Genomic DNA, 12,114 nt, shown 5'->3' on the forward strand with positions numbered 1-12,114 from the left:
GTAGAACACCTGATTCGTAGTGATTTTACCATGTCAAATACTCCCTCCGTCCACGAAATGAGTACCCATTTGGGGGTGGCACGGGTTTTAAGAAATTGATTAAGTGTGTGTAAGTGGAATAAGGGACCCACTTTTATTGTGAGTGGGATGTGTGGGGTACACTTACCAAAAAAGGAAATGGGTACTCATTTGGTGGACGGACCAAAAAGGAAATATGGGTACTCATTTCGTGGACGGAGGGAGTAACTTTTTAAAATTATATCTTTTCAACTAAAAAAGAAATAAATAAATAAAAGGAACATTAAAAAAATATATTATTATTATTATTATTATTATTATTATTATTATTATTATTATTATTATTATTATTATTACTGGATCGTGGATCCATTACTTTGCTTCTGAAAATCGGTATACTAACATTTTTTTTTTCAAGAAATTGTGAAATATATATTTTGATACAATATTAAAAATTCAATATAAAAAAGTTATACTCATCATTTTACTTATTTGTATTTTTAATTCAATACTTAACATAAAATATTTAGATATAAAAATTAGAAAATGATAATCATTTAACAAAAATGTGTGCATCTTTATATTTTTAAGAGTTTCATATTAATTATTATGTAAATCGATGTCACTAATTTATGCATGTATTTGTTTGTTACAAATATAACATTGTCAAAAGAATATATATTAATTTTTTTAATAAATTTTCAAGCTTGACTAGACCATCGGGTTAGCTCGAAGCCAGAATGTTTAGGGTTATAATTAAAAATTTATAACCCCAAAATTTTTCAATCCGATTAACCCGCACCCTAATAATTCAACAATCTTATAGGATTGGCCCGAAACACAATAGATTAACCCCGATTGACATCCCTACTTGGACAGAATGTACAAAGTAGATGAATTCAACATATAAAGTAATTCATATAACTTTATATTTTAGTTTATAATCATAGTGCATCTTCTCCGTGTAAGTACTTTATACTCCATCTGTCTACGAAAAAGAGTCTTACTTACCTTTTTTTATGTCCACGAAAAAGAGTAAGATTTAACTTTTTGAACCATCACATCATACATTTTCTCCTATATTTAACTATAAATTGTGCTTTTATTCTATTTTTTAACTAATAATGTACTTTTTTTTTTTACTTTTTTGTACTAACACTACTCCCATAAATTGCACTTTTATTCTACTTACAACAACTTAAACAACTTTGTTAATTAAAGTCATTTTCCACCCTCAAACGAGACTTTATTTTGTGGATTGAGGGAGTATATTTTAAGGTAAATATCACTTTATGTCTCAACGCATTAGCGTTTTAAGGAATATGTCCTATCATTTCAGTAAGTGCATAGAAATACTCAACATATCAATTTTTTCTTATTTTTATCCCGAATTTTTTTTTCGACATCAAAACCGTGACGTGGATCGACGAAAATCCTAATAGGAAAATTACACATCGTAACCTTACGAATTACACATCATAAACATAAGGAAACTTACGGAAATCGAAGAATCCTAGAAATTTTCAACTCTCCCTTAGAACCCTTAATTTTCCCCAAATTTCTCCCAAAATTCGCATGGCCGATTCTGCCCTAAAAGTGGTGTGCTCGATTCAGCCATCAAACTCATTTGTGACTATGGCAACGTGAAGAACGAAGGCTCCCACTGTGATTAGAGGTCCGCTTGCGATTTTAAAAGAACGAAGGAAGAATACTTGAGATTCTGAAATAGGTGTTTGTGGAGTGTCGATTCTTGCTATTTTTCGATTTATGGTTGATTGCCATTTATCTAATTGTGGGTTTTTGCATTTTTTTAGATTTAGGGTTGACTGCCATGTTAAAGCATGCTAATTTTGTATTTATTTTTGCCATGCTATCTTGATATTTTGCTCTTTTTCTTAGTAAAGATTGTATTTTTATCAATTTTATATTAGGATTTTAGCTAGGGCTCCCACTGTGTAAAGAAATGCTCTCGACAGAAATGCTTGCTTCTTACTTCATGTTGTCTCTAAATAAGTAGCGTAGTTTTGATTAAGAGCTGAATTTGTATTTATTTTGTTGTATTTTCATAATCTCGAATCTTGTGGTATTGCTTAGGATGTGGCATGGTGGGGTGTTTGAAAATGACAGAAGTATATACATGGAAACACTTTTTCGAGCCGCCCGAGTATGATGTGATTGATTGTGAGGAGACATTCATCATTGAGTTGCTATTTGTTGCTGACTTTAGATACTCAAGCATGTCCAGATATGCGTTCAAAAATAAGGATACCTGGGAGTTTGAATTTGTGAACGTGGTAGCCGAGGAAAATAATGTTGATTTTGTTTCGTTGGCTATTAAGTATGTGGAAGAGAAGAAAATGTTTGAGATATTTTATGAATGTAAGGAACTTCAAGAAAACCGTAAGGATGATATAGATAAGCAGACAAAGAAAGGGATGAAAAATCCACAGTCTGTTGTTGATGAAGATATTAGAGATAATGAAATAGTAAATGAGACAAATAAAGGGATAGAGAATCCACAGCCTGTTGATGAAGAAGCAAACAAGGATGATGAAGATTATGACTGAGAATTTGATGACAAAGTTATTGAGGATGATGAAAGCACGGATGATGGGCTAGAAGATGAAGACTTTTCTAACGAAAATGATGAATTTCTTGAGTACAAAAAGAATGAGAAAAAGAGAAAACCCTAAAGAGGGTTTGTGAAGAGAAATGGAAGGGACTTATAAGTGCACAAACATTAGGAGATGAGGCTCGGGTAATTGATCTTGATAATGTGGATTCACATGCGTTGTATGATAGCTTGGATGACGATGGCAACAAAAAGCTGAAGTCTAAGGTATGGTCGAACAACATTCCTTTCAAGGATTTAAAAATTGAGCTTGGAATGCGTTTCAAAGATGCATAAGAATGCATGTCACGAAGTAGTGAGATAATGGGCAGTGGTAAATGGCTGCAACATCAAGTGGACCAAGAGTTCACATGGCAAAGTACAAGCAGTTTGTAGTGCGGGCTGCCAATGGAGGTTGTATGCGAGCAAAATACATAGAGAACCTACATGTATGATCAAGACTGAGTGGTATACATACATATGCACGTGTACAAGTGAACATACAACTTAATGCCAAGTTTGTGTGTGCTCATTTCATGCCGAAGATTAATGCCAACGCAAACATTACGGTGAAAGAGATGGTGAGGAAAAATCAACTGGAATATGGATGCAATGTTGGTGGCCGTAAATGTTATAGAGAAAAATAGATGGCATTAAAAGCTATAAAAGGTGCATTTGATGGACACTATGCTAAGTTGATGAGCTATGTGTTAGAGTTAATGCGGACCGACAAAGAGGAAAGATTCGAGCTGAAGACATACTCGTATATACATTAGTTTTTCAGCCTTGCGGAAGGGGTTCCTTATTAAATATAGAAAATTTATTGGGTTTGACGCTTGCTTTTTGAAGACTGTGTTAGGAGGTGGTTGCTTGCAGCCGTTTCTAAGGATTGCAACAATAAAATGTACCTCATGGCATGGGCCGTGGTTTAGAAAGAAAATAAGGAGACATGGTTATGCTTTTTTGAGCGCCTATTTGAAGATCTGATGGCCTTATTTGGACATTCATGAGAGACAAGCAAAAGATAATTCAATCTAAAATTCATCATTACTTTAGTAATAACTAACTAATACTTCACTGATTTAATCAATGAAATTCAAAAGCTTGCTCCTGATAGCGAGCATAGGCATTGTGTTCGGCATATTTATGCCAATTGGAAGAAGATATTTGCAGGCCCAAAGTACAAGATACTTTTCTGGAATATAGTGAAGGCGACTTATAGAGTGGACTACGAATGACACTTAAATGAGTTGAGAAACGATAGTGCGGCAGCAACAGACAATTTTGAAAAAGGGGACCGAACCTCAATACACAAAATTTGATTGTGTTGATAATAATGTGTGTGGGATTTTTAATAGCTACATTTTGAAGTCTATGGATAAGGCAATCATTGATATGTTAGAAGATATTAGAACAAGCATCATGACTAGATTATATGGACTAGGCAGTGACATAGAGAAAATATTTGATTCCTCTAATTGTGTTTGCCCGAATATAAGGAGAAAATTGTGTGGGACAAAGATGCTTGTTCGATTATTGTGTGATGTAAGGCCGACTGTTGGGGGAAAACTGAAGTACATATTCATGATGACACCCATATTGCTGACTTTGGGGTTAAGGTTTACACTTGTAGGTTGTGGGAGTTGACGGGTATTCCATGTTTCCGTGCCTTGAGTTTCATTTTTCATAATAGTGAGAAACTTGTGGCATATGTTAAACCATTCTATTACAAGAGAAATGAAATTGAATGTTATAAATTTGGGTTAAGTCCATTATGTGGGCAAAGGCCTTGGCCAAATGTTACTGAATCACCTATATTACCTCCAAAATACTCAAACCAGCGGTAGGTCGAAAAACGTAGGATACAGGGGCAAGATGAACAAAAACCGATTAAGAAAAAAAAATGCTCAATGAAAGGGGCTTAGGATGTCATGCAAAAACTGTTGTGATTTTGACCTCAACAAGAGAACATGTAAGGATGCTGCTAGAGTAAACGAGGTACGTGATGTGCTATATTTTTAAGTTACATTTGTATATTAAGCTATGACTATGTTGTCACTATCTTAAGTTATGTTTTTCTAGGAGGTGTCCAGTGCACAAGCTACTATTTGAGGAGTGCCAAAAGGAATACAGTTGAGAGCTCCTACAAATTTACATGCACCAAAGGTTAGAGACGGACGCACGTATCCACTCTAGGGGCACATGCTCCCCACATTTTTATTATCTATATATATTTATATATTTGTATATATAAATAAATAATTTTTAAACCCATAATTTTCAATAAACTTGGATTATTAAATAATATTTTTGAAGTAATAGACTTAATTATCATGTAATAATTTTTAACATATTTTATATTTATAATTATTTTATATGATGAGGATTGAGGAGTAAACTCTGCATCAATGCTGTGCAATTAACATGGCTGAAATATTTCTTTTATATTATTATTATTATTGACATTAATATTATTATTTCAAATATTTTGTGCAGCACTGACTTGACAGGGCTAACCTTATCAATCGAGAATTATCTTGACAGTTCAACGACTCGTCTTCAAGCTCAAGACTCATGTAATAAGGGCTTAGACATGATTATTTAGATAAATGGGCCTTAGAGGTGAAATGGGCCAAGCTCACTTAATAGCATATAAATAGGGGCCATTCATTCTTTACTCATAAGTTAAGTTAGACAAGTTAGAAAAGTTAGTCATTCTTTCAATTCTCAAGTTGTAAATGTAAACACTCTTCAAGAATATAGTGAAACACCCAAAATCCCACCCGTGGATGTAGATCTAATGATCGAACCACGTAAATCCTCGAGTCATTTATCGCTTTATAGTTAGATGTTGATTTTTGATTTATCATTACTATTCTCGATTGTGGATTACATGGTTCACCTTGGAGAATGGATAATTTGGGTAAACATTATTTACAGATAATTATCCATTTTTTTTTGGTCCAAAAAAGTTATGTAGGACTCCTATTATGATTTTCGTCAATTCAATGCCAAATTTTTTTTTTCAGATAAAAAATAAAATAAAAATTGATACATTAAATATTTCTATACATTTATCCGAACAATATAACATATTCATTAAAATGTTAATACAAAATTTTTATACGTTCAAAGGTGCTCACGTTTTCATGGTTACAATGTTTTCAAATGGGATCCTCTGTCCCAAAATATAGTGTGTACCACGTGTACCACTCTTCATTTCTTTATATTTATAAATTATTTTTTATTCAATTTTAATTTATTATGCTTTTATATAATATAAAGATAATTAACAAGGGTTCACTCATCCATTTAGGGTTTATAATTATTTTTTTATATTTATTTGAATTAATAATAGATTATTTGGGTTCATTAATTCAAAGTTAGGGTATATAATTTTTTAAATTTTAATTTTTCAATGATAAATACTAATTAGAGTTTATAATATAATAATAATTTTTATTTTTATAAAACAAAGAAATGAAGAATGGTACATGGGGTACATACAATATTGTGGCTTGCGGGACAGAGGATCCCATATGCAATGCTTTTGCCGAGCTTCGTTCTTCCGAATTGGCTCTATACCCAAGGCGAACTCTCTGTGGAACCAAAATATTTGCTCGTGTAAAAAAATTTGAGGCGGCCGATTTCTTCCTGCAAATGTTTCAATTCACAACCGTAACATAAATACGTTTAAATCAAATCAATCGAAAATTTGATGAGTGCAAAAATGGCCTACTTTCCCAGTCTAAACCCTTCAGCATCATTGAATTTCGTCAAATCCAGAAGCCCACGGTTGTTCGTGAAATCCTATCTTGCACCCACGATGAACGCTGAAAAGATCTTAAGAAATGGCAGACTCCAACGTAACCCTTTTGTCTTGCAATGCACAAAATTCAGCGCGCTCGCCTCAGCGTCAGAAACAGAGAGCGACTATGAAACGGAGGAAGTTGAAGAATACTCGGACGAGGAAGAAGGGCCGCCGCCAAATGGGCAGACGCCGTCACCGGTGAAACGGCGGCGGCGCCGTTACAGGAAGCAGTACCCGGGTGAGGTAAATGGTATTACGGAGGAGATGAGGTTCGTGGCCATGAAACTCAGAAACAACGGGAAACCGAAGAGTCGAAGAGCTTCTTCTGTTGGTAGTAAGAGGGATGGAGAAGACCTAAAAATTGAGAGTGAGAAAGGGGGAAACAATGGTGAGGCGTGGCAGCCGAGCATTGAGGGCTTTATGAAATATTTGGTGGACACCAAGCTGGTTTTCACCACAGTTGAGCGCATTGTTGATGAGTCTACTGATGTTTCTTGTGAGAATTCTTCTATTTCTACTTTTTTGTTGAATCCTAAGTGTAAAGTTGCTTGATTTGTGTTTCTGGGTTGTTTTATTCTGGAAGAAAAATCTTGAGCCATTTGTATTATTGGTGAAATGTGGACTATTGAATATTTTGCTTGTCAATTTGCAAGATGAAATTGTGCAGAAATCTTATTGAAATAGATTTAATATGATGGCAATAGATGTTCTAATCTGCCTACTAGCTTTAGAGTATTGAAATCAGTAGAGTAATTGAATCAGTTTGCTTTGGTTGTGACAGATGTTTACTTTAGAAGGACTGGTTTGGAAAGGGCAGATCGTATTTCAAGGGATTTAGAATGGTTAAGGGAGCAAGGTAATGAGATACCAGAACCTAGCAATCCAGGAGCGACCTACGTGCAACATCTGGAGGAACTCGCGGAGAAGAGTCCGCCATTGTTCCTCTGCCACTTTTACAACATCTATTTCTCACACATAGCTGGGGGGCAAGTGATATCTAGAAAGGTATCATGAGGTCTGGTTCCACTTTGTAGTTGATTCTTTCGTGTACTAATGCTGAATCACAATGCTGTATATAAATTTTGATTCATGTTCAGCATTGGCATTTCTCTGCTTCTCCATTAGTGAGTTGTTCTTAATATTCTGAATTACGCTGGATCTTGAAATTGTCTGTTTTTCTTAATGCTTAAAGGAAAAAGGGAAAAAATGCTTAGTACAACACTGAAAATCCTGTTCTAAGTTTTAATAAATATGAGTTCCATTGTAGAGGTTCTTAGTCATTGTAGGTCAAACATAATAGATTACAAACTTTTAGAAATATTCGAATTTCAATGCCTTAAGAATTCATCATAATAGCTATGATGATCGCAAGCCTAGCCAATTACTTTAGCTGTTTATGAAATCCTGGCCATCTATAGATACTAATATTATGTGGGGGACAAGCAAGCAATTTTAGTCTCTTAAGTCCTAATCCGGCTCTTCTTACAAAGGCTACAGTTTTTTTAGATGCTTGATGCCTTATCTTGAATTCTGTTAGAAAGTGTGCATATGTAATTGTTGTTGCTCGACCTTATTCTAGATTCAAAATCTATACCAGGTCTCGGACATGCTCTTTGGGGGGAGAGAACTGGAGATCTATAAATGGGATGGAGATGCAGAAGAGTTGTTGAGAGGTGTTCGTGAGAAGCTTAATGCACTTGGAGAGGCAAGTCTCCCTTATTAATTAATTTCTTTTTTTCTGGGAGCTGGGGTGCGGGTGGGTTGAATTGGATGGATGCGTTGCCAAATGATGCCATGCCTTTTTTAACTATATTTCAGCATTGGTCAAGGGACGAGAAAAACAGGTGCCTAAGAGAAACGACCAAAGCATTTCGGTTCCTGGGCCAGATAGTACGGCTGATCATACTTTAAACCAATACCTATTGCATTCTCCAAATGGTGAGTAGTGGATTATTAAGTTAACTTAATCAGAGTCTGGTTTATTATTATTATTATTATTATTATTATTATTATTATTATTATTACTCCCTCTATCCGCGAAAAAGAGTCCTGTTTGAAGATGGACACGGATTTTAATAAAGTTGTTGTAAGTATAATAAATGTATAATTTGTAGGGGTAGTGTTAGTACAAAAAGTAGAATAAAAGTACATTATTAGTTAAAAAATGGAATAAAAGTACAATTTATAGTTAATTATAGGAGAAAATGTATGATGTGATGGTTCAAAAAGTGAAATGAGACTCTTTTTCGTGGACAAAAAAAGGGGTAAGTAGGATTCTTTTTTGTGGACGGAGGGAGTATTATTATTATTATTATTATTATTATTATTATTATTATTATTTTGTTGAAGTCTTATTAATAAGCCTGATCTGTGCATGGGCTTATGCCTGTTTTGAGGAGCAGTTTTCTATTCTATCATTTGTTTTTCTCTTCAATATTACCTTCACTCTATCATGGCCAAAATTTAATTTCTTTTTAGCAACACGATGTTGGTTGCAGTAAGTGGTTTAGTTAGCTGGTGGAGTGGTCAGAATGAAATCATAAAGATTTGGATTGTGAAGGGCAGTGTGATGCATTGTTTTCGTTCGAATTCTAGAAGTGACTGCATTTTGTCATGTCCTTCTGTAGCATGAGTGCACACACACACACACACACATACACACAAAACTTGTTGGTGTTGTGTGCGTGTGTTGGCTTATCGGTAGGTGATTAATGCAAAAGGCCTGAGGTCCTGGGTTCGAGTCCATCGTAGTGCTGTCTTTAAAAAATTTCTTTATTTACTTATGTCATTTATCAAAAAAAAACTTGGTGTAGATGGTCATACATGTATATTTTTGCACGTCATTTTGGAGAATAGTTGAGATAACTACCTGTCAACTTTTTGCATTGATCCATTCTTGTAGGATGAAATTTGATGGCCAATGCATCTTAAACTATAGAATGGCGTTCACCATGAGGCTCTGCCCTGTGATCTCTATCAAATATCTCGATACCCATTCGAACATAATTATCACATTCTCCGATAACCCCAAAACACCACATTTGTCAATATATTCCAAAAGCTTCCAAGTAGAGCCTAAACTGTTTCTAGGATGTGTGTTATTCTTTCTTGCTAATAAATTGAGAATTCATGGAATTGGTAAACAAAATTTATTGAGGAGTGTGATCAATTGTTTTGTCTTTTTGCAATTATATTATCTGGTTTGTTTGATTACTGATTGTTCATCCCCTACATCATATCATTCTTAAGTAGATGAAGGTGTGTTGGATCGGTGAAACTCGGCCTACACTATCCATAGCTGCAAATATATTCGTGTGGGAGAGTGGAGTCCAAAATGCTGCTATGCGCAAGGAGATACTTGATCACATAATGCCTCACCGCAGATGTAGAAACTCTCATCTACTATGTTATTTTCTACTTAGGTTTTATGATTAAAGCAAAGCGTTTCAACTATGTTATTTCATATCTTTTGGTGATATAAGGTGACTTGAGATTGATCCTAACTCAGCTTTGTACTCAATCTTAGACAACTATAGATTTTCACCGACTCTTATGGATATTTTGCATCATTAACATTACACTATTTTAATTTGTACTTAATTATTTTTTTTATGTTAATGATGATGACGTCAAATTGCAGAAAGCTGATGTGTTGGTTATAGTCATAAAAGGCTAGTGCTAATTACACGATAACTTGTAAATTAAATCTTCCGTAATAAATGTGTTATGTTGGTCATTGCCTCTAGATGTGTAATTTTTTTCTAAAAAGATTTTAATTGCTTGAATATAATAATTACTACAACTATACGGCAATCACTTAATAATAACATCCGTTTTTTTTTTACCTTAATTGTATAAAAATTAAAAGAAAAAAAACGGCAATCACTTAATAATAACAGCAGTTAATCTTATAAAACAAGTGGTGCGGATTAGGTTTTAGTTTTCACAGTAATATTTGAACCCTAATATCTAATTAGGTATATATGTTCAAATAAGAACTCTTATTTAAGATAGGATTATTAGCATCTACAAATACACCAATTTTGGGGTAGTTTGATTTTGCACGTGAATTTTGAAAAGAGTTAAAATATACATGAACTTTAATGTTGTAACCACAAATTCAATTTTCGCTCAAATTAAAGTTTACGTAGCATGTCGAAATGTCGACGTATACTCATCAGACTTTTTAAAAAATGTCATATTATAGGACATCTTTAAAAGATATATTAATCGATATATTTTGCAAAAAAAAAAAGGAGATATCGATTAAGACATCTCAAAACCTGAAAATTGTAGGGTTTTTATAGAGTTCAAATGTCTAGAAATTGAATTTGTAGTAAAATTGCTACAACATTAAAGTTCATGTCTTTTTTTTATTCTTTTCAAAGTTCATGTGCAAAATCAAACTACCCCCAAAATCGATGTATTTGAACGCTAATAACCATTTAAAAATAAGAACGAGTAACCAATGTTCTCAATTCTTTATATCACTTTCTAAGGTGGATGCATAACTTTAATGAATGAATGCAATACCCAAATTCGAATTTCATAATTAAAGAGCATAAATTTAATTTTTTATATGCATTAAAATTAACAGTAAATGCATTAATTTTATAGGAAAGTGTATATATTGTTCTGACAGAAAATGTAGTTTTCACGATAACCAACCCATGTCTAATTATTTTACAAAATAAAGTTTCTAGATTTGAAAATGTAAAGTAAACGAGAAAAATTGATCTTATAATTTTAAAATCCTCGACGGTGTTGATAAATAGAAGGAGACTGAATTTCAACTTTCCTCGAGAGCATTTCTAGTTGTAATGGACTATCATTGAAAGTTAAATTCAAATTATTAAAATTACACAACGGTAAGTCCCACCCCCACCCCCACCCCCACCCCCACCCCCAAATTTCTTCTATCAGATGGAACTTTTTAGTCGTACAAAAAAGTTGAAAGATGGCTTGAGAATCTTTGGGATACCATCTCCAAATTTGATGGACAAGATTCCGTGAAGGTAGTGCTCTTATTATAATTTCAACGTGTTCATGAATCTATGCCGTGGAAGTTCAACAACTAAAGGTGGCCAATTGGTGTGCAAAACAGTGTACCACATAATCAACGACACACGTAAAATTCGACTTCCCCAACACTCGGAACCAACTAGGAAATTAACAATATTTTTTCATCACTGCAAAGCAAGAATATACTCAGAATTAAAATATAATTTAACGAAATTGCATTAACAACATGCCTTTCTTGTTTCTAATATAAGCAGTGATCATACATATGACTAGAAATTCGTTAATTTAATTTAGACGTAACTCTAAAGAAGCTAGTGGAAGACATGTAGTGGTTGGTTCTTTGTTGAGGGCTGATGCGTGTACATTTCAAAAACCATTACCAAAATTCTAGCGTAACGTGCAGTTTAGAAAATGCATGCACTCGATCAGAAAAAATAAAAAATAAAAATGAATTAAGAAAATATCTATTTTGCTATTGTTATACTAAAGAATAGCCATTAAATTGAAAAAGATAAAAGAATAGCTACTTTTAATAATTTTACCATTAAAATATAGTAATTCACAATCATGCACGGAGCTCCTTAATGGTGAATGGACCATATTCACAACCACGAAGCTTTTAAATCATCAATTGATCATATTTTGTGAATTC

The 12,114-nt window shown here is 33.7% G+C and overlaps 1 protein-coding gene across 3 annotated transcripts; it reads left to right on the top strand.

The window, feature by feature from the left end:
• The first annotated feature begins 6,158 nt into the window (after positions 1 to 6,158).
• Positions 6,159 to 10,083, top strand: LOC131003761 (probable inactive heme oxygenase 2, chloroplastic). Of its 3 annotated transcripts, none has more exons than XM_057930310.1 (5): positions 6,159 to 6,936; positions 7,222 to 7,445; positions 8,038 to 8,145; positions 8,259 to 8,378; positions 9,693 to 10,083. In XM_057930310.1, the coding sequence occupies exons 1-4, from the start codon at positions 6,348 to 6,350 to the stop codon at positions 8,349 to 8,351; spliced, it is 1,014 nt and encodes a 337-aa protein (XP_057786293.1). In that variant the 5' UTR covers positions 6,159 to 6,347; the 3' UTR covers positions 8,352 to 8,378; positions 9,693 to 10,083. The 3 variants fall into 3 exon arrangements, 2 of the variants coding, with proteins under 2 accessions (XP_057786293.1, XP_057786294.1); XM_057930311.1 differs by having other exon boundaries at positions 6,170 to 6,936; positions 9,690 to 10,083; XR_009094786.1 differs by lacking the exon at positions 9,693 to 10,083 and having other exon boundaries at positions 6,178 to 6,936; positions 7,222 to 7,455; positions 8,259 to 8,281.
• The last annotated feature ends 2,031 nt before the right edge of the window (positions 10,084 to 12,114 follow it).

The sequence above is a fragment of the Salvia miltiorrhiza genome, unplaced genomic scaffold, assembly GCF_028751815.1.
Source record: "Salvia miltiorrhiza cultivar Shanhuang (shh) unplaced genomic scaffold, IMPLAD_Smil_shh original_scaffold_266, whole genome shotgun sequence".
Classification (NCBI taxonomy): Eukaryota; Viridiplantae; Streptophyta; class Magnoliopsida; order Lamiales; family Lamiaceae; genus Salvia; species Salvia miltiorrhiza.

Coding starts and splice junctions, on each gene's coding strand:
- LOC131003761 (XM_057930310.1), top strand. CDS start 6,348: ATGAGTGCAAAAATGGCCTACTTTCCCAGTCTAAACCCTTCAGCATCA. Junction 6,937..7,221: donor TGAGTCTACTGATGTTTCTT/GTGAGAATTCTT, acceptor TGGTTGTGACAG/ATGTTTACTTTAGAAGGACT. Junction 7,446..8,037: donor GGCAAGTGATATCTAGAAAG/GTATCATGAGGT, acceptor AATCTATACCAG/GTCTCGGACATGCTCTTTGG.